At 41.7% G+C, this 23,339-nt stretch overlaps 1 protein-coding gene across 2 annotated transcripts in view; it reads right to left on the bottom strand.

Moving 5' to 3' along the window:
- The window catches only part of LOC147020275 (spectrin beta chain, non-erythrocytic 1-like), a 264,618-nt gene that overhangs the window by 75,547 nt on the left and 165,732 nt on the right, over positions 1–23,339 (bottom strand). For both annotated transcript variants that reach the window (XM_085895518.1, XM_085895519.1), the window contains 7 exons: positions 19,929–20,066; positions 17,158–17,377; positions 13,046–13,363; positions 10,770–10,988; positions 9,253–9,455; positions 2,777–2,867; positions 1,695–1,841 (listed from right to left, as the gene is read on the bottom strand). In XM_085895518.1, the coding sequence (XP_085751644.1) occupies positions 1,695–1,841; positions 2,777–2,867; positions 9,253–9,455; positions 10,770–10,988; positions 13,046–13,363; positions 17,158–17,377; positions 19,929–20,066 (1,336 nt within the window). The remainder of the gene's footprint in view (positions 1–1,694; positions 1,842–2,776; positions 2,868–9,252; positions 9,456–10,769; positions 10,989–13,045; positions 13,364–17,157; positions 17,378–19,928; positions 20,067–23,339) is intronic.

Genomic DNA, 23,339 nt, shown 5'->3' with positions numbered 1-23,339 from the left:
CCAAAGGTAGTATCTTGGGCCTAGTCCTATTCCTAGTATACAATGACCTCTTAAATGCTTTGGAAAACCATATTTTCCTTTAGGCAGATGACTCCACATTATACTATACAATTCCACATCCTACCAACAGGCCAGCAACAGTGGCGTCCCCCTCTCTGCTGACACAAAGAGTATCAGATACTTGTCTAATACCGAGAACATGTCTTTCCATGCAAGCAAATGTCACATTATCACCCTGTCTCTCTGGAAGGATCGTTCTCTTATCTTTTTCCAAAATCAATTAATGGAAAAAAAACTTCAGTCTTTTGAACTTATGAGCCTCACCATAAGCTATAACCTCTCCTTGTCAGACCAAATGTATGGTTTCCAATGCCAGCAGGAGAATTGCCATTCTCCATTGTGCCAAACAGCTCCAAGGTAAGCCTGAACTTTTTACAACCGACAAGGCCTTTGTCTGCACTTCAATGCTCTCCTTTTGGGTAGTGCCTACTCTTCATGCCTGTCTCTCCTGGTTGCTGTAAAATTCAAAACTCTCAACATCGTTGACATTTCCCACAAAAAATCAGAAGCATAAGGCCTCTTGGTCTCATATTGCAAACAGGTCAATAGCCTTTCCATTGTTTACAACCTCTGTTTCAGTCTTGTTCCCTCTGCTCTTTCTCTCTCTCTGTGATCCTCCCCATTTACTTAACGATGCAGGCATTGGTTCAGTCACCGACTCCTGGTTTAACTCCCAAAATCCAAGCTTACTGCACACCTCAACTCTCATGTTCCTCTTTTCTCTTGTTTGTGGAACTGCCTCCTAGATGTTGTTCAATTCAAATCTTCCCTCCAGGGTTTCCAGCAAGTGACGCACTCACATCTCCTGTCATTCGCGATCCCTATCCTCAATGTTTTCTATCCCCAATAAGCCTACCTAACTTAAATGAACCCAACGTTCTAATTTGCAGGTTGCTGTGTTTTCTCTCCCCTTCTCCATCTCCTCATTCTCTGTTTGTTCATTGCCTTGCTTATTTTGTCAAACTGTTGCTCCACTGCCCTAATGTCAGTTTGTTGCCTTTTTACCCTTTGTCAACCGACTCTTGCATGAGCCTTGTAATTAAAAAGGTTGTCCTGTAAAGCTTCAGAGCTTTGATTTTAACATTTATTATTATTATTATTATTATTATTATTATTATTATTATTATTCAAGATGCTTTCAAGAAACATTTACTCATACTAAAATATGCAATTTGGTGTCTGTCTGTCTGTTTGTCTGATCAGAAATAAAAAATATTATGAACCACAAACACGTATGATTACCTTTAAAAACAGTCGCATATACTGCTGTTTAACACGAAACTGAAAGAAATCTGGAGGAATCCCAACATCCTTAAGGCATTCTCTGCTTATCGTGTCCACCACAGAAGAACGGACCCGATACTAGATCTTCTATAATCTACATACCCCAGAGAGGATAACAACGTGACCCTACCTGTTGCTCCCATAGGGAGTGGGTGTACTAGTTAACAGAAGTTAGTCAATTTCATGCTATATTAAGCATCGTGAAGCAGGAATGAGAAACGACGTCAGAGATGTATATTATAATCTTTGCATTTCTGAGCATCATCATGCATTTTAACATTCAATGTTTGTGAAGTAAGGAACACATAATTGCTTAAAATGCAACAAATGATAGTTTATCCCTCTCACACCTGCTCAATCTTGTTGAGCCAGCCCTTGTTAGAAGCAAGTTCAGCTGTGAAGGCTTGGTGCTTGAGCCACTTGCTGTGTAAGTTCCGTGCCTCATCATAAGTTGTGTCTTGTGCTGTTAACATCTTTTCATTGATCCAGAGATTCAGCTGTAAGCCAGCACAGTATTTGTTAGACCAGTGTAAATGTAGTGCAGGTTTATATTTTTGTATACACGATACAGATGTCGACACTGGTGGAGGAGAATAGAACACAGAATGAACCAGGACGCAACAGAACGAAAAGAACAATAGAAAGGTGTGAGGTTTGGGCGGGGGGGGGGGGGGTGAGCGGAAACACACCAACAGCAGGGTAGATGGACAAAATAGAAGGAGACTTTGAGGAATAGGGGACATTGTTTAGAATGAGAGCAAGAGGAGGAGGTCACAGGGTGTGAACAAGATGGATACAGCTACAACTGCGGAAAGAAAAACTGGTGGAGAAGCAGAAAGGGAACAAACAAATAAAAAAGATAACGAAAAAACAACCTTTAAATAAATAAATAAACGAACAGACAAACAAATATATCATGAAACGGAGGATGAGGAAGCGGTGGGAGGGGGGTGGGTAATCTGCTAACCCTGGAAACCCCAAAAGATGTCGGTTTGGGGAGGGTTAAATGGGTGGAGAAAAAAAAATCAATGGGTGTGGATTTAAAGTTTAATTAAGAAGATAAATAAAATAAATGAATAATATGTGAAAGGGCATGACATTAAAAAGGACCTAATTAGAGAGCAAAAACAAAGGCAGATGAAGCCAAAGGCATGAAGCATTATTATTTACAAGTTAGCTCATGCATTTACTTTCAAAATTACTCAACAATCAATCAAGGAAGAGTAAATTGACAACATGGCCATCCCTTTACTTAATTCTCTCACTAAGTAGTAAAAAAAAATGTGCAAAAATATTGAATCGGTCACCTTTCCGGAGGAATGTGACACTCTCCATAATGGAGACTCAACTCCTTTGGCCGCTATGATTAATTTTGAATGAATGCATCAGCAAGTCAGCCAAAATTTATGAAAAGGAGTAAAAACCAAATTACCTCACGACTGTCCTGTAGGAGTTTCTGAAGCTCTTGGTTGTCCCGAAGTTTGTCAACAAGATCTTTTGCACCATGACGGTTTTTATTGGCCCTGTGGAGAAAATGTGATTGAGTGATTGGGGGCTTCCACATGATTATCAAAAATAACGGCAATAACTTTTCGTCATTGTTATGTCAATGCTGTGTTTCAACCTGATATGCACATTTTTCTCTGATTTGGAAAGACAATGGAAACAGAAAATTTTGATGAAAAAAAAATTTGTTACTTTCATTGTGAAAACAAATGGGAGGTTGAATGGGCTGCTTTGCATGTTGCATGGATCGGGCAGTCAAGCAAAATAAATAAAACACCCGTCGGTTAAATGTGCACTAAACCCAAAACCTGACTGCAGGTATCGTTTTTCCAAGTACAGGGTCACATCTCTTGTTCTACTTATGAATTGAATCCCCTTACCAATTCTCAGAAGAATACTGGAAAGCATTACCTCACAACCCTTTGCTTTCAGTTGGCTACATGATATCCTGTATCTATTTTATAACTCTTCCGAGTAAACTTTCACAACATCATTTGCTCCTACGTGTATCACAACTACCCTCTTCCTGCCATGACCCAACACAATGTCATTTAACCTCCTTTCAATAGTCCTTACTCGTACTACTTTGAAACAACACAGAACTCTATGTCTACAATCCTTCCTGCACAACAAAGAGTAAATAATTAGTAGTTTTGTTACCAATGAAAATCAACTCCTGAGACTCACCTATGCATGCACTCATTCCTACCTCAGCCCTGTCTGCACTCGCTCCAGTCCTACCCCTGCCTGCACATGCTCCAATCTCACCCCTGCCTTCACTCACTCCAGCCTTAACCCTGCCTGCACTTGCTCCAGCCTCACCTCTGCCTGCACTCGCTCTTGCCGAAACCCTGCATGCACTCACTCCAGTCTCATCCCTGCATGCACGCACTCCAATCTCAACCCTGCCTGCACTTGTTCCAGCCTCACCTCTGCCTGCACTCGCTCTTGCCGAAACCCTGCATGCACTCACTCCAGTCTCATCCCTGCATGCACGCACTCCAATCTCAACCCTGCCTGCACTCACTCCAGCCATAACCACACCTGCACTCACTCCAATCTCACCCTGCATACACTCTCTCCAATCTCACCCGAGCCTACACTTGCTGCAGCCTCACCCACACCTGCACTCGCTCCAGCCTCACCCCTGCCTGGACTCACTTTCATCTCACCCATGCCTGCACTCACTCCAGGCTCACCAATGCCTGCACTTGCTCCAGCCTCACCCCTGCCTGCACTGGCTACAGCCTCACCCACGCCTACACTCACTCCAGTCTCATCCCTGCCTGCACTCACTCCAGTCTCACCCCTGCCTGCACTGGCACCTACCTTACTCCTGCCTGCACTCGCTCCAGCCTCAACCCTGAAAGTCACAAATTCAAAGGTTTGTCTTGAATGACACAGTCTTGAATATGAATTCACCACACAGAGGAGGAAACTCTGGTCGACCAAAATCAGGAAGGTCACCCGATAATATTACTACGGTTGCTGACTCAATCTCCCACAGTCCCAAGAAATCTCTTTGGCACTGCTATCAAGAGTTAAACATCAGCAAAGAAAGGAGAATTCTGATAACAGTGCATACAAGTTGTCAATAACTTTGCTTGATATGTGGCCCTCTGCATTGAACGAAATGGTGTCAATTTGGAGCACATCATCAAACGTCAAAATCATTAATAATTACTTTTGCCACCCAAAGTGGATGGAGGTTATGTTTTCACCCCTATCTGTCTGTCTGTCTGTGAACAGAATATCTCAAAGAGTTGTAGACACATTCGGATGAAATTTGTTTGAGAGGTTGGATGTGTGAGAAGGATGAAATTATAAGATTTTGGTGAAGATCCGGATCCGGCTCAGGATACTAGAATTCTTAAGTGATTCTTCACCATTGAGAGATTGGGATAAAATAAATATATAGAACGATATCTCAAAAAGTTATGGGTGGATTCAGATGAAACTTGGTGGACAGGTTGGGTGTATGACAAGGAAGAATAGATTTGAGTTTGGTGAAGATCTGAATCAGGATACGAGAAATTTGTTTTTATTGAGAGATGGAGCCAAAAGCGATACATACTCCACTGGTCAAAAGTTTTAGAACACCCCCATTTTTCCAGTTTTTACTGAAATTTAAGCAGTTTAATGTTTCAATATACTCTGAAATTAAAGCAGAGCTCAAATAAACAATTGCAGATAAAAAATAAATCATGGAATCGTTTTGTTGAACAAAATTTAATCTAAATTTTTGACTCATAAAAGTAGGCACCTTTTGCAGATATAATAGCCGAACATACTCGTGGCATTCTTTCTACAATGGAATTCAAATATTGTTCGGAAGTTCTTCCCAACACTGTTGCAGAAGTTCCAACAAATGTGCTGCACTTGTAGGTTTCTTTGCTTTCACCCTTCTGTCCAGTTCATCCCAAACCAGCTCGATGGGGTTTAAGTCTGGAGACTGTGCTGGCCATTCCATGATTTGAAGCCTCCCGTCTTGTTCTTTTCTTCTTAGGTAGTTCTGACATAGCCTGGAGGTATGTTTTGGGTCGTTATTTTGCTGTAGGATGAACCCCTGACCAACTAGGCATAGACCAGAGGGTATTGCATGGTGCTGCAAAATGCTGTGGTAGCCCTTTTGGTTCAGGGTGCCAGTCACTCTGTGCAAATCGCAGACTGTGGATCCAGCAAAAGAGCCCCAGATCATCACGCTTCCTCCTCTATGTTTGACAGTTGGTGTCACACACTGAGGAACCATGCTTTCACCTACTCGACGGCGTACAAAAACCCTGCATGATGAACCGAAGATTAAAATTTTTGATTCATCGGTCCATAAGACCTTCTTCCAGTTTTCCATAGTCCACTGGCAGTGCTTCATGGTCCAAGCAAGCCTCTTTTTCTTATTTTGCCATCTTAGCAATGGCTTTCTTACTGCCACTCGACCTGTCAAACCTGCAGCTCGAAGTCTTCTCTTCACAATTGAAACTGAGACTTCCTTACTTCAACCAGTGTTAAGCTGTGCTTGAAGCTGCTATCTTGTGAGCCACCTATCATGCAAGATGTTGACTCTCAGAAACTTGTTTTCTGATTGTGTTATGGCTTTGGATCTGCCAGACCTCTTCCTGTCAGAGTTTCCTCCAGTTTCCAAGTGCCTTTTGATGGTACAGGAAACTGTACTCACTGACACCTTGGCTTCTTTGCAATTTCTCCAAAGGAAAGATCTACACTTTTAAGGGTTATAATGGTCTGTCTGTCTTCCTTTGTTAATTGTCTTTTTCTCACCATTATGATAGCAATATACTACTTATTGCAGTGCAATATTGTCCAAATAATGCTTCAGAGGGTGTAGCAACACAGTCTGTTCCAACACTACTTTTATACAGACAGAGGGATTGTAACTAATTAATCAACCAAAGTTAGGACACCTGTAGGAATTGTTTGCATCAACTTTCAAAGCTTAATTTACTTCCATTGCTGCAGAACAGCTGCAGTTGCAAACCCATTACTTGTTCACTGAAAAGGGCCTTTTTTAACAACTCTGAAATTTACATTATTTTTCAGTTTTTGGGAACCTAAACTTTTTTTTAACCCCTGGAAGTTTACCGCTTAGCTTTGTACCATTTCAGGTTATTCACTGGACTTGAACTGCTTAAATTTCAGTAAAAACTGAAAAATGGGGGTGTTCTAAAACTTTTGACCAGTAGAGTAGATGATATTTCAAAAAGCTGTGTACGAATTATGACAAAGCCAAGTGGATGAGTTGGTTAAGTAACAAGAACAAGGCGATTCGATTTTGATTCAGGTCTGGATCCAGATCCAGCCTATTAGTGGGATACAAAATGTAAACTGTATAGCCTGGTGGAGGTCTGCACTCCACCGAGTGCTGCTCTAGTTTCATGATAAAATTGTCGAATTTCTTTGTATACAACTGAAATTTTCCGTGCCATCTTGACTATGAGTGAGTCACATGATCTGCAAATGTCGTTGTTGCCTTGTAGATGCAAATTAAATAACCTTCAGATCAATTATAATCTTTATGTACCATGTTTCTATGATGCAGTGGAACTTAGAAACGAGTAAGTTTGTGTCCCATTGTGGGTACATTGCCCTTGATGCAAGCCTTCTCCTGGTCCATGCCTGGTGTTGGCTTAATGGTTGGGGGGGCAGGCTTGGGATCCTAGTGGTGTTGGCTTAATGGTTAGAGGGGCAAGCTTGGGATCTGAGGGTCCTGAGTTCAAATCCTGCTTGGCTGTTGAATTAATACCAGGTGGGGTTGACTCAGCCTGTCATCCTTCCGAGGCTGGCAAAATGAGTACCAGCTTGCTGGGGTGATTGAGCCATTTGAGTATCCTGCATCGGACTGGTGACCTGTCCAGGATTGTGCCCAATAGCACAGGAGACTGCTTAGGCAGCACCAACACGACACAAAGTATGGTCCCAATGGATTTGGATTGGATTTTCTCTTGGTCCCAATGCACAATAAACAAGAAGATGCCCATGATGTGCATAATACTCAACGTGCCCTGCATGTTTAGTTGTGCAATAAAGCCCTCTCTTCAAGCAAGCTATGCTTACAATCTGCTTGACATAGAATGGAATGCAGACAGCCCTAACCTTAAAACAACACATTATGGACTTGGATATTGAATTCCATATTGGTGGCTTTTGTTATAATTTGTAAGGCCACACAGAAACTCCAAGTGATATGAGTCACTCTTGTATACTGGCTGAGCTTCTCTATTTAGCTTCTTGAAAAACAATGATACCACTTAGTTATTTAACACCTTCTTTGTCATTCAAATGTCATTCTCTTTGTAACCAGAGATCGAATATTCAAACAGAAACAAACTTTGTATTATTTAAAATAGCTTTCTTGAAAACGACTTGGCAATTTAATTAATGTACAGTATGCAAGATGACATGCATTGTGTTAAATGCACTCCTCCATTTAACCGACTGGAGTATTACATTCCTTTAACAGCTCATTGGGATCAGGACAGGTACCAGAGGATCAGAGAGGAGTTCCTCCACAAGCCTTGGCACTGGATACAAAAAAAGGAAATGTAACAGTGTTATTTAATAAATGATCCAGATAAGAAGAATTGGGGAACTACACACCAATTAGTTCAACTTCATTTGTGGGGAAGATGTTGGTTACGTTAATTAGGGATTGGATGGGGAACCATTTAAATAAATTTAAATGAATTAAAGCCAGTCAGCACGGATTTACGAAAGTGAGGTCATGTTTACCAAATATATTGTAGTTTATGAAGCAGTTTCTGATTGGGTGGATGAGGGAAGTGCAGTGGATGTGGTATATGTAGACTTTCAGAAGGCATTTGATAAGATACTGTACCATGCAGAAGGCTGTTAGCTATGGTCAGGGCTTGCAGATTGGCTAATAGAGGAGCCAACTGGCTTGAAAACCAGATAAGTGATAGCTAACTGGCTTGAAAACCAGATAAGTGATAGGAAGCAGAGAGGGGCTGTGAATGGGAGGATACATGGCTGGGAGGTAAAGCCATGAGGTACCTTGGGGCTCAGTACTACAATCATTATTATTCATAATATATATCAACATCAACAATTTACTGCAGGCAGGTCAGTGGTCTTTCTGTCTTCTACCGTCTCCTCTCTGGCCTCGCCCCCCCCCCCCACACCCGCTCTGTCTGCTTTCTGTGCCGCCCATATTTCAGCAGGGCGCAAAAGGTCTGCCAGCAACCCCCTTCTGGTAAAACTACCAAAATCAAGAATCACTGCTCACCTTCACTCTTTCATTCCTCTTTTTCCCCACCTTTGGAACAAACTCCCACACACTCTTCATTACCAGTCTTCCATCCAGGCCTTCAAAAGAGCTGTTCACCACCACCTCTTATCGTCCCCCATCCAAATCCTCGATCTTTTCTACTCCTGCGAATCCACCCCAAACCCACCCCCTTCAAATTCCCTGCTTTCCTTCCTGAAAGTCCCTGTAATGTCCATCTTGTATACCCCGTGTTCCCCACCCCATCCCTTTCCCTTCCACAAATTTCCTAATGTCTCTGTTCCCCACTGTTTTGTCCTTCCCACTCCCACCCCTCTTGTCTCATGCCCCCCTGGCTGTGCGTTGTGTGTTCGCTCTCATACAAGCCTTGACAAGGCATACAAAAAAAACGTTGTAGTTTATCTCTTTCTTTCTACACTTCTACACAGGACTTCTGTAGAGAGGGAAAAAAAGTATGAAGGATATTTACAGTCTGGGCCTAGCATAAAATGCATTTCAAACTTTAACTTTTACTTATAAACTTGTTTTATAATCTTTGCTTGAGAATTTGGAGAACCTGCTTGTGTAACAGAAATATCCAAGCTAAAAAAAAATTTTTAAAGCCAAAAAAAGCCATGAGACAATGAAAATAAGGAACAGAAAAATACCTTTCACGAATGGAGTTCACTTTTTCAGAGATTTTATCCGAGAAAAAGTTCCCATCAGCAACGAGTTTCTCCCCGAGTTCCACAACTCCATTGATACGTTCTTCATTGGCATCCATGCTAGCAACAAATGCCTCGTGTTTTTTAATTGCTGCTTCAGCCCCATCCAGGGTCTGTGGCATTTCATCTCGAGCCAAAGCAAACTCCTGCAAACAAGTGTGAGTGAGGAGTTGAGACAGCATTGGAAAGGATGTGGTGAGATCGCTTGAATATCAAGAAGAAAATGTGAAAAAAAAATCCATTGCATGAAAATGAAAATAATAAAAGTAAAAGAATAGGACAAGAATGAGAAATTGTTGGGTACATAAATGGACATAAGCACAAAGCATAAACACACCCTCAATCTCTCTGGTTTCTGACAGGACCATCTGGCAAACCCTCCCATCTCCTTTCTAAACAATCCTCTTGAGGAAGTTCAGTGACTCAAACTCCTGGGTCTCACTATCAGTGATGATCTTTCTTGGGCAAAACACATTTCAAAGTTGGCCTCCAAAGCCAGTCGGCGACTGGGTGTCCTCCGTCATACACAGTCCTTCCTTGGCACACCTGAACTCCCATCCACCTACAAGACCTTAATTTGGAGCTTGTTGGAGTACTGGCTGCTCTCCCCACTGGGCTGGCACCCTTGCCACACACCTTGCTCAGCTTGATGCCATGGAAACCAAGGCCTTCAAAATTTTTGGAATCTCCCACGATAAAGCTGAGTCTATGGGCCTATCATTTTCCCATCGCAGATATGTCAGTAGTCTCTGTCTTCTAATGCCTCCTTTCTGGTCTTGCACCCTCTGCTCTTTCCATGCTCGTCCCCCACCCCCCCCCCCGCACCCACCCCCAGGTTTCTGCAGAGCACACGCGGTCCACCATCAACCCTCTTCTGGTGAAACTCCCAAAATCCAGAATCACTGCTCACCTCTACTCATTTGTTCACCTTTTTCCCACCTGTGGAACCAACTTCCACATCCACTTCAATCTCATTCTTCCCTTGAGGTGTTCAAACAGCTGTTCTCCACCATCTCAGATTATCTGCAATCCAAAACCATGATCTTTTCTACCCCCATTAGCTCCCCTCAACCCCACACCCTTACAAATTTCCAGTTTTTCCATCCCAAGAGACTTGGCTGCAACATGCATTCTCCCCTACCCCTCATTCCTTCCCACACCCCTTATTTGTCCAAGTCTCCCTCGATTTTGGCCTTCAACCCTGCTGTTGGTGTCTCCTGATCCATTCTATGTTCTAGCTCTTCCATAAATTTTGGCCTTGTATCCAAAAAAAATGTAGACAATGATACGTTCAATGGATACGTGACCACAATGAGGCAAAAATACAGAAAGAGTATAGCAGATTGAACGATTAAAAGTATGTAAGCTATCTCAAAACAAATTATTTTCATCGATGCAACAGACAACAAAAAAAGAACCTTCAGAAAGATAAAAAAAATTTTTTTCAAAATCCAGCTCACCTGGTTGGTGATGATGACTTCTGCCTGCTTAGCATCACGCATGAATGTGTGATAGCCGTGACACTGGGTGAGCAGGCTGTGTCTGGCCTTCATCAAACGACCCAGGGTGCTCCAACCTTTGTCTAGTGCCTCGAGACGCTCCAGTAGGAAACAGTATTCAGCATTATTCTGGTCAGGTGTTGTCACATCACTCAGGTTGTGCATGCTTTCATACTCATCCTGAAGGCGATGCAAAAAGTCATTGGCATGTTGGTGAACAATGGCAGGTAAACAAAGGAAACAACAGAAGTGCATGAACATCATACATACCACACAAGGTACCGGAAAATTGTTGGCCATTTTGTTTAAATCAGAATTTATTTGAAAGGCGGATTTCTTTTGGATTTTCTGAAACGTTTCAAAATTCTTTGAAGTGTTATATATTTTTATTAAACTAAGTATTTAAAAAACATGAATAAATAATTATATTATCATTGAGAGGCATTAAAAAATTGAATTATTTTATGCTTCAATCTGTTTATAAAAATTCTCAACACTACTGTACTGACTGCAGTGATAACATCCATCCATTGGGACCATACTCTGTGCAGAGCATTGGTGCTGCCTAAGCAGTCTCCTGGACGATATGGATGGGTCGCCACTCCAACACAGGATACCAGCAAGCTGGCACTCATTTTACCGACCTCAAATAGATGACAGGCAGAGTCAACCCCACCTGGTATTAATTCAAGAGCAAAGTGGGATTTGAACTCCTAAGACACTGCAGTGATAAGAATCGGCATAAATTGTGACTTTACTGTGAAATATCTCTGTTGCTAAAATAAATAAAACACCACAGATATGTTGTCCCCCTAGGGTTGCAGTTATCCAAGGAAAAGTCTAATAAATGCATGATAAACTAGAAAAGTATAAAAATGGCATTTCCAGCAATAATTTTTTGAATTACTTCAAGAAATGGCATCATATTGACTTTGAATGTGATTTTTGATAGATGCAAGCTCTTTTGATGCAGCTGAAAGAAGTGAATATGAGTAGATGTTTGTTTATTGCTAGTTCTACTCTTGAACAGACACAATAATTTACAATTTGATTGGAAAAAAACACTTTGAAAACAAAGATAATGCAAAGCACTTTCCAATAGTTCTGTGTCTCCAAGTAAACTGCATGTGCAAATGTACTCTAAGAACATTTTCAGACAAGGAGAAACAATAGACAGAAAGAGCTAAATTTAGATGACGTGATGCTCTGGGTTTTTTCATATGGATAAGCCTAAACAACTTACTTGACAATGCAAATACCTGGCAGGCAGTCTCAGCCTCTACAATCCAAAGTCAGTTGACTTGTTATCCCCAGTAAACCTAACAAATAAACTACATTAGTCTTGAGTGAAGTTAACATTATATTTTAAGGAGGATAATAGTCAACTATAATAATTGGTTTAAAAGTGCCATAAAGATTTTTTTGTGGACAAAATGGAGGCTCAAAGAAGAGCAAGTGATAAAGGGTAAAAAAAGCAGTCCTGACAGTGGGGCAATGGGGCCACAGTTGGACCCAACAAGAAAGAAAATACACGAATAAGAAAGGAGAGAGAGAGAGAGAGAGAGAGAGAGAGAGAGAGAGAGAGAGAGAGAGAGAGAGAGAGAGAGAGAGAGAGAGAGAGAGAGAGAGAGAGAGAGAGAGAGAGACAGACAGACAGACAGAGAGAGACAGACAAGGAAACACAGTAAACTGCAAGTAAGAGGGTTGGGTTATTTATGGTTAAAGGGGGTGAAAAAGACTGCAGATAGGGAGGGGGATAACATGAGATGTTGGTATAGAGCTTCCTCGAAGCACTGGAGAGATTGATGTGATTGAACCATATCCAGAAGGCAGTTTCACAAATTACACAAAAGATGAACCAAAGAGTGGAGGTGTGCTGAAAGCCTGGATTTTGGGAGTTTAATTCGGAGGGAGTTTACTGCAAGAAGGTGTACATCCTTGAGAAGCTGAGTATCAGGTCAGAGGGCTCATAGAGCACAGCGAGTAACATCTATTCATTTTAAACGTCTTTTTTAACAGTTGTTGTCACATGTGCCTTCAAGAAATGAATTACTTTTAATTACTCTTTGTTGAATTTGACAATGATTACTTGCAAATTATGCTACAGAATAAATAGGATGCAACCCAACGTAGCAACATTAGAGTGCATACAGTAGGATAAATATCCTCAGAAACAATTACTTACTTTCACTTTCATGTTTAAGCACCAATAACCGTGCAATATATGAGAAACTAACCTGCCGCCCTGCTATCTCACTACGAAGTGCCTCATGCTGGGCAAGCAACACCTCCGCTTCCGGCAAACTTTCAGGAAGCTCTTCACTAGCAGCGGCACCCTGTGAACGTGACACCCATGCCTGGAAGTCCTCCATTGACATGAAGAATTGTCGCAGTTTGTTTGTCTCTCCAAGTGATTCTTCTCGGGCTCGTAACATGCTCTGCAACTCTTCCCAGGAGTTCAGCAATTCTTGCAGGCGCCCACGTATGGCTGCGGCCTGTTCTGGGTGTTGCTCAGCCTGGCGATCAGCCTCTGCCTGCAACTCCGATACCTTGGCCTAACCAAAAGATGAAAGTAAAATTCAGTAAAAGTATCACAACAGAACATTAAATTCTTCTGATATTCAGGCAAAGGTGAAAATTGATACACAGTTTTCTTAATTTTGTCGTTGCATTCTTTATACTCATTGTGCCATTAGGCACATCATAGTCCATGGGCTCGGGTTAACAACTGGTAACACGTGAGATGGAAAGTTCTAGTAATGATTTTTCAGAAAGCATATGTCTGAAGATGTTGCCCATATGTGATAACCATTACACATCGGTAGCTCAAGGGTAGATTTAGCACATTTTCGGAAGCCTACTCCTATTCATATTCTAAACCATACTTTGGGGGTCGAGTATAGGTCCTTATTCTTCTTGTTATTCGCTACAGAAAGCTGAAACTTTTCTCTCCATATATCTGAATTCTTCTCTATTGAAATATGCAGACAAAATTAATAATCAAAGACTTTTTTGCTCAAATTTTTGCCTATTTTTAGGCTGTTTTTCTTTTCACTGGTACCAGGGGAAGTAGCTAATGCTGCTGATGTTTTTTGAAGACATGTATGTCCATAGATGGTACCGATATGTGATTATATTTGTATATTGGTAGCTTAAGGGTAACTATAGTATGTTTTCTGAAGCCCACTGCGACCAGTTTTCGATACCCAAGTTTTGGAGGTGGTTCCTATAAATATTTCTGTTGTTTTTCACACGATAGAGCTGAAACTTTCCACTCTATACATTTTGCCCATCCACCATCAGGAAGTAATTTTATTATATGCTCTGATGACATCATATAAATGTAATTATTCCAGAAATACATATTTTACCTGTATTATTCATGCACCCTTGATAGCAAGGTTTTGGTGATACTGTTTGAGGTGATAAGTAGGCCAGGCTTATCCAAAATGGTGACCAGTTTCAAGATTTTAAAGAAATTTTGACAAACTTTAAATTTAATATATCAACTTTTATTTGTAGGACAAATGATTACCAATCTCGCTAGACTTACTCGTGCAGTGTACATTGAATTCACTTCACCAAAAATCGATGGCAGGTTTTAAAACGATCCCAAAATGTCTTTATAGTCTGTACGACAGTTTGCATGCTCATCTATTTTGTAAGCGCAATATTCACCAAAACATTAGGGTTACACAGAGAGACAGAATAGTTTGAATGTATTGAAGGTACAGGATAATGAATGCATCAGAACTGCATGTTTGCTGATATCACACAGTTCTGGAAAATCCCCACGTCGCACAAATTCTCCAACACTTTGAGACATTTCTCCACCATGTGCAGGATGACATTAATGAAGATCCAGCATAGTTTGGATGTCATATGTACGAGGGGCAGTCAATCAGTAACCTGAAAATGGCGATATAAATTTGAGAATGCAATGTGTGTAGTTGCAGACGACATATGTTATATCTATGGGTAAGAGTCATGTTTTGCCTGTTTTAGATCTGGAAACATTGAGCGTATGACGTCAGTAGAGCAGTTCCAAGACGGCGGCTCCCTTAGAAGCATGCACCAGGGAGGAACAACGTTCTGTCATCCATTTTTTTGGAAGTGAGGGGTGAATCCCAGTAAAATCCATCGCAGAATGAAAATGTGATATGGTGATGCATGTTCATCACTGCAGCAGGTGTACGACTGGGACAGGAAGCTTAAAAGTGGAGTTCTTTCAGTTGGGGTGTGAGTTGTCTCGGCACTCACATTGCAGACACTTTGTGGAAGCCCAGCACGTTGTGAATGGTATGGTGTGCTGAACCATGGTTAATGTTCAATATGGAGACCATTTCATCCAGTGTAATGCAACGGTTTTCCCTTAGCACGTGCTCAACTCTTGCAACCATTTCTGGTGTGTCGGCTGTGTGAGGCCAGCCTGAGCGAGAAGCATCTGCCACACTGGACACTCCAATTTTAAACTTCCTGTCCCAGTCGTACACTTGCTGCAGCGATAAACATGCGCAGTCATATTGCATTTTCATTCTGCAATGGATTTCACTGGGAATCACACCCTCACTTCCCAAGAAACGGATGACAGAACGTTTCTCCTCCCTGGTGCATGCTTCTAAGGGAGCTGCCATCTTGGAACTGCTCTACTGACGTCATACGCTTAATGTTGCCAGATCTAAAACAGGCAAAACATGACTCTAACCCATAGATATAACATATGTCGTCGACATCTACACACATTACATTCTCAAATTTATATCGCCATTTTAAGATTACTTATTGACTGCCCTCATAGATATGGTAGTGTGATCAAAAAGTTTGGTGAATGGCGCCGAGGTGTGATCAAAAAGTTTGGTGAATGTTGTCGCTACAAATGAATGTGTGAACGTTGTTGAGGTTAGTGGGCAGGGCTTATTTTGTTAACCCTCTCACTTGCCAGCATAAAACAAACACCATGTTACTATGCACCAGTGTGCCATGGCATTGCTTTGTGTGAGCACGTGTTGGTGGCATCTGGTGCTTTTGTCGAAAATGTTGAAGTTTGAACAACGTGCAAACAAGAAATTTTGTTTTAAACTTGGCAAGACGGTGACAGAATCACGGAAAATGCTCATAACAGTCAACGCAGATGAAGCTGTGACAAAGAAGACTGTTTTCAAGTGGTTTCGGGAAGGAAATGAGTCACTGGAAGATGAAGAAAGAAGCGGTCTTCCATCAACAGCAGGAACCAATTATAACATCCCTCAAGTCAGCAGTGCCGTCCATGAAAACCGATGTTTAACCTTTCAATAAATTACAGAAGAGACCAACGTTTAGTTTGGTTCCATTCAGGCCATACTGACAGACAATTTGGACATGAGACGCATCAGTGCAAAGTTCGTTCTGCACATCCTCCCAGATGACAAACAGAAAATTGTGTCTTCATTTCATCCAACTTGTTTGATCGATGCGTTTCAGATCCAACATTCTTACCCCAGGTGATAACGGGTGATGAGTCGTGGGTTTACGGGTATTACCTGTAAACAAAAGCACAGAGCACCCAGTGGAAGACAACCGCATCACTGAGACCGAAAAAGGCGCGTCAATCGACACCGCAAGTGAAGTTCATGCTGTGTTCTTCGACATGGAAGGAATGATTCATACAGAATTTCTTCTCCAAGGTGCTACCGTTAATGCGGCTTTCTACGTGGAAGTTATGAAACATTTGCGAGAGGCAATCAGACGAAAAATAAAAGAAGGTATTGCTAACTGAGGTTTCAGTATCCAGTGAGTTTGGTCTAAATAAAGCAGAAATCAAGAAAATGAGCATATATCAAGTCCTCGAGAATGAAGTGAAAAGGTCCTGGAAGCTGAAAAGCACCGGAATTGTACCAGTGATAATTGGAGCAACAGAAACTATAAAGAATCTCACAAAGATCCTACAAACCACCCCTGGGAACATTACCACAAACTACAGTTGGAGGCTGTCCGGGGCTCAGTGATGATCCTGAAAAGAGCCCTCGGAAACAAAACTCTGAGAGCAACACAACTTCACAACTTAGCCCATGAATCATGATCCTTCACTGAAACAAAGGTGGATACTTCAAATCCTGGAAAGACTCCATTCCACATTCTGAAGCTCAAATTATGGATAACAATCAACTCACAAATCAAAAAAAAAATGCCTAACTGATCTGTTCCTTATTACTGTAAGTCCACAGTGAAATGTGATTTCTTAACTCTTGACAGATATACTTGAAACATTGAGGTGAGAATCATTACATTACAGTGACAAAGCAACATGGTCATCCCTTTCATGAATGCAGACAAAAACATGGTCATAATCATCAACAATGTTAGTCAGTACCTGTATTGCAGTGATGTCCCGCTCCATGCCAGACAACTTCCTCTGCACAGCAACCACAGCAGACAGGTCATTCCCCAGTTCCTTGGTTGCCTCAATGATTTTGCATTTTTCACGAATCCACATGATTGTCTCAGTGACCTCCAGATGATAGTTTTGGATCGTGAGCACAGAATAAAGGTCTTCCTTCTTCTGGTTCGCCAATTCTTGGAAGAGAGCCCACCTAGGGGAGGAATCACGTTGAGATTGTCCTTATTATTCCTCAGTTTTCTCATTTGTAGGATCTGCTTTAATCCAGATGTTAAATTGGCTGGATTTCTCCATCTGTCTGTCTGTTTCTCTCTTTCCACCCATTGGATGGATAGCTGGCATGACTCCACCCATAATTGTACCCTGAAAAATACATGAGCAATACCCCTGGGTGCTCACCGAGTAGAATAATGATAATGAGGAGGAAGTCAACGTGGGACAGAATCAGCAAAATGTAACAATGAACCATTGTTATAGCAAATACCTATTTTTGGGAGCAATCCCCCCCCCCACCCGGTTAATCACCTTCGACCCTGAATTCTTAAATATCATTAACAAACTTTGGTACATCACAGGTGATGAAGGTTGTGGTCAAGTTCATTGAAATTGTGTGTGTAGTTTCGGAGACGAAAGCAAATACATATTTTGGGGGGCAACCCCCTCCCCCCCCACACAGATCCCCTTCGACCCCAGATTTTTTTTATGGCGTGAACAAACTTTAGTACATCACGGGGGATAAAGATAATGGTCAAGTTTCATCAGAATTTTCTCTGTAGTTTTTTTTCCTTGAAAGGGAACTCATATTAAAGCATCATGGATGACCTGAGATGATAGTGAACACCTACCTTGAAGCCCTGGTGGGAGGAATGAGAGATTGACCAGACTGAGGAAGTTGGTTCCACAGAGGTGAGGGAAGGTGGAGGAGAGGGGGGATGAAGGTGGAGGAGAGGGGGGGGGAGGAACGAATGAGTGAATAAGCAGTGAGTCCTGGATTTTTGGAGTTTTACCAGAAAGGGGTTACTGGCAGACTGTGTGCAGTCTACAGAAACCTGGAGAGGGACTGAGCATGGAAAGGGCAGAGAGTGCAAGACCAGAAAGGAGGTGGTAGAAGATGGAGAGACTACCAAACTGTGGGCCCATAGACTCAGCTTAAGTTATTAGATTTAATATATATTTCAATTTAGGGGAATTTAGAATAGGAGGGAGGGGAATTCTTTTCCAGCTTAATTGACCACCACCAAACCTGGTGGGGAGAGTCTAGGCCCCAAGGGGGGTAAATTGTGGTGGTGGTGGGGGGGGGATGAGGTTATTAGTTTTAATAGATTTTGAGATTTAAGGGGTGGATTTGAAATATGGAGAAATATATTTAAGTATATTTGACAAATCTCACACTCTCACGATGTCTCTCCTGACAAATCCTAACAAATCCCACACTCTCACTATGTCTCTCCAAAAGGATCGTCTGGAAAACCACTCCATCTACTTTCTCAACAATCCTCTTGAAGAAGTCCTTTCATTCAAACTTCTGGATTTCACTATCTGCCATGATCTTTCCTGGGAAAGCCACATTTCCAAGCTGGCCTCCATAGCCAGTCGCCGACTGGGCATCCTCCGTCATGAAAAATCCTTCCATGGTACACCTGAGCTCCTGACCACATGCAAAGCTTGACCACTTTATGAGGACCTGCACCTAAAATATTATTAGCCCCCTTTAGACTTAGTGTATACAAACAAGGGCTTATGGAATGGGTCTTGTCCATCTGTCCGCAGCCATATCTCGGACATGTATTGACCAATTTTGTTGAAACTTAGCACAAAGACAATACATGATAATATACATAAGAGCATCATTTTGTTTCACGATTCGATAAAAGATGGCCGACTGGCAGCCTTTTTCGTTGTTAAAACCCGATGTTGAACACGTCATCAAATATTTATTGGACATGCATTTACCAATCTTGTTCAAACTTGGCACACAGATAAGGAATGATGGCTTACATAAGTGTCTTTTTTTTCGAAATCAGATCCAAGATGGCTGACTGGTGGCCATTTCGTTACTTAAACGTGTCCCCAACCATTTCTCGCATAGGCATAGTTCGATTTTGTTCAAACTTGGCACAAGCATAGTACATGATGGCATACACATGCAACAGACTTTATTTTGCGATCTGATCAAAGATGGCTGACTGGTGGACTGGTGGCCATTTTAGTTGTAAAAACCCAGTATCAAACACATCCTCAACCATTTCTCAGACATGCATTTACCGATCTTGTTCTATTTTTTTTCATACCTATACTGTGAAGCATCTTTTATGAAAATTTAAAAAAAAATCCGATTTTTTTCCATCATTAATATTCTATCAGCATACTGACCCACATCATTAATATTCACGACCGAATAACCCAATCGTACGCAATCTTCCATGTCACATGACCACTCAAGTCAGTTGCGCATACACATAAATTTTGCAAATATGGCTTAGCTCGACAGCGAAATTACTAAAACCACAGGGGCTATGACATTTTATGTCTTTTTCTCCTTGTTGGACCATCATTTTCTTTCATCATAGTGTTGATGCAATTATGTGGCAAGTTGTAAGGTCCATAAATGGTGGTGATTCTTCCAGTCAAGAACAGCATTGAAATAAAAAAAGCATGAGGCAAATTGTTAAATTTCATATAGGTAGGGTGAGTGAGCTATTTTGAAACCCAAGAGTCACTGTGGAATCTGCAAACTTAGCTACCTGTGGTTCAGCTCTTCCTGTTGAGCCTGGATGTCCTCCTGCCTTGGATGACCAGAACCACACAGTTGTTGGGCCAGACTCTTTACTACATTCACTCGTGCCTCCTGGCTGTGCATTTCAGGATCTAGGCTCTCAAACCTGTATATAAAACAAGATGCCACATAACCAAGTTACACATCGAACATGAGTTATTATTATTATATTAAAATATTATTATTTTATTATTATTGACTCAGTGGTGTAATGGTTTGAGCATCCATTCAAGTCTTGGAGGTCAGTGCTTTGAACCCTGACTGAGTTATACCAGACTTTAAAAATGGTATGTGCTGCTTCCTTGCTTCATACTCAGCATTTAAACATAGGGGCAATACCCCTGGGTGCTCACCTGGTAGTGGCTGGATAAGATAACCAGGGAACTGGTAGGCATGGATGGCCCACAAAATATGTAATGGAGAAGAAAGTAAATACCTATGGATTATTTTTTCATGCCATGAACAAACTTTAGTACATCACGGGTGATAAAGGTTTGGGTCAAGCTCCACGAAATTATGTGTGGTTTCAGAGAAAAAAACAAATACATATTTTGGGGGGCAACCCCCACGTCGAGTCCCTGAGACCAAAATTTTTTAATATCATGAACAAACTTTAGTACATCACAGGGGATGAAGTTGGTGGTCAAGTTTCATCAGAATTGTGTGTGTAGTTTCTCAGAAGAAAGCAAATACCTCTTTTGGGGGGAAATGTCCCCGTAGACACCCTTAGACCCCGATATTTTAAATGGTGTGAACAATATTTCGGACATCATGGGTCATGAAGGTTGTGGTTAAGTTGCATCAAAATAGTGTGTGTAGTTTTGAAGCAAAAAAAGCAAACACCTATTTTGGGAGGAACAAAATCCTTACAACCCTTTAAATCCCAATTTTTCTCATGTCATGAACAAACTTTGATACATCATGGGTGATGAAGGTTGTGTTGAAGTTTCATCGGAATTGGGTCTATAGTGAGGGGCAACCTCCCTGTTGACCTCCTCACAACCCAAATTTTTTAATGCCATGAACAATCTTTGTTACATCATGGATGATAAAGGTTGGAGTCAAATTTCATCATAATTGGGTGTGTAGTTTCTGAGAAGAAAGCAAATACCTATTTTGGGGGGCAACCCCCGTCGACCGCTTTGGATCCGAGGGTCCTGAGTTCAAATCCCGCTCAGCTGTTGAATTAATACCAGGTGGGGTTAATTCGGCCTGTCATCCTTCCGAGGTCGACAAAATGAGTGGCAGCATGCTGGTATACTGTGTTGGAGTGGCGACCTGTCCCGCATTGTGCCCAATAGCCAAGGAGACTGCGTAAGCAGCACCAACGCTCTACAAAGAGTATGGTCCCAATCTCCTCCTCCCGTAGACCCCTTTAGGACCCGAGATTTTTTTTCCATGCCATGAACAAACTTTGGGACATACACAGTGTTGAACGTTGTGGTAAAGTTTCATCGAAATCCTATGTGTAGTTTCAGAGAAGAAGTTGAAAGTATTTGTGGATGGACAGACAGACAATGCACCATCCCATAAGCTCCCCGGAAGTACGTTCCAGATGAGCTGAAAATGATAGAGCACAAACAACCATAGGGTAGCCACCATTGTGCAAGCTTTTAAGGAGAGATGCCATCTTGTGGAGTCAGAGATAAGTGAACGTTACTTGCTGCAAAATAAACGGACTTGTGCCTTGCAATCAATTACATTGTTTAGCGTCTGTTGAGCAACATTAAACGTGACCCGTTCATGGCTTCCCAATGGCAACTTTGAATTTCTCACTTTCTCCACCTCACATTCCCCTCCCAAGTTAAAAATTTGTGTGAGAATTGCATTGTTTTGTCAGGGTTTTTCCTTTCAAGAGCCTGAGGTGAGTTCCTTGTTTTGTTTTGTTCTTATCAGAGTTAAACTTTTAATTTTTTTTTATTCCACCAATTCATGTTCCCTGTCTAGATTGTTAAAATATGTTTGACAAAGCCTCCCATCTGCAGACAATGGTTCCAATACAGTATTAATGTGAATTCATGAAAGACTTGCCCTCGACGGTTTGTGAAAGATGAGGGCCAAACACTTCCTTCTGGCCAACCCGACAAGAACATACAATAGGATTAATAATTATGGATGTTGAAGAAAAAGAAGAAGAATCTCCCTTAACATTCTCACTATTTATTTATTTATTGTCACGGTTTGAAGATGTGGCATCAGCGTGACCCCCCCCACCCCCTCAAGGCCTCTCCAATGGCAAAAATTTGAGCTTCTCACTCTCTCCACCTCGCATTTCCCTCCCGAGTTCAGAACTGTGAAAATGTGTGAGAATTAGATTGCTTTGTCAAGATTTTTCCTTTCGAGAACAATTTCAAAAGTGAAGACGTCTCTCTGCCTCTGATACCGATCATCCCAACTGACACAGCCTTTGAATTCAAGATACTTAAATTCCTCCTCCAACTAAGTTTTGCAACGTCCATGAACAAGGCTCAAGGACAATCCTTTTCCCCCCGAGCAATGCCGGATATCTCTGCTAGTGTGTGTATATGTGTGTGTGTATATGTGTGTGTGTATATATATATATATATATATATATATATATATATATATATATATATATATATATATATATATATATATATATATATATATATATATATATATATATATATATATATATTGTTACGGCTGTGGAAATTCGCAGAGCACCATATAGGTCCTTAGATCAGTTATGCAGATAAGTTTGTGTTCAGATAGATTTCCCCACCGTTGTCTAATGGCAATTATTCGTGTAATAGGGCTGTGAATCTTCAGTTATCCGTTTTTCTTTTGCTATCGTTATTTTGGACCAACCACAATGCCAACCACCAACCACAACACCAAACACTTCACATCCCCACAGATAACGGACAGCCACCTTCACAACAACCACCTTAACCACCAACACCCAACCACACCACCCTCACGACCACCACAAAACGCCAGCCATGCCACCATAATGCCAACCACACCACCACCGCATTTCCACCTCAGCACAGTTACGAGAAGCCTGGCATTCATCGGGGGGAACAGACGACGGCCTCACCCTTACCCCCAACGACAAACACGTGCAGAAAATACGAAAGCTATGAAGATATAAAGGAAAGGCCCCGATTTGGCGAGGAAAACGCCCTGCTTCTGGAAGCTTCGCGTGCGTGCTGGAAGGGAGGGGGGCGAAAGGGAGGGGCGAAGTGCCGTGGAAATAAAAGGGCGCGCTGAACGCAAGGTCTGGCGCTCTGTCGGGTCGTCGGCTGCTGGAGGTTGTGAGCTTGTGCTGAGGAGAGTCATGGCAGTGGTCGCTCTTGGTGCCGTTGTAGGAGAGTCTCTGGAGGTGGCGGAAATGCGAGCGCTGAAGAGAAGA

Source organism: Eptatretus burgeri, chromosome 9 (genome assembly GCF_056783735.1).
Source record: "Eptatretus burgeri isolate ZD-2024b chromosome 9, Ebu_testis_v1, whole genome shotgun sequence".
In the NCBI taxonomy this organism is placed as follows: Eukaryota; Metazoa; Chordata; class Myxini; order Myxiniformes; family Myxinidae; genus Eptatretus; species Eptatretus burgeri.
This window is presented reverse-complemented; position numbering and strand designations above follow the sequence as displayed.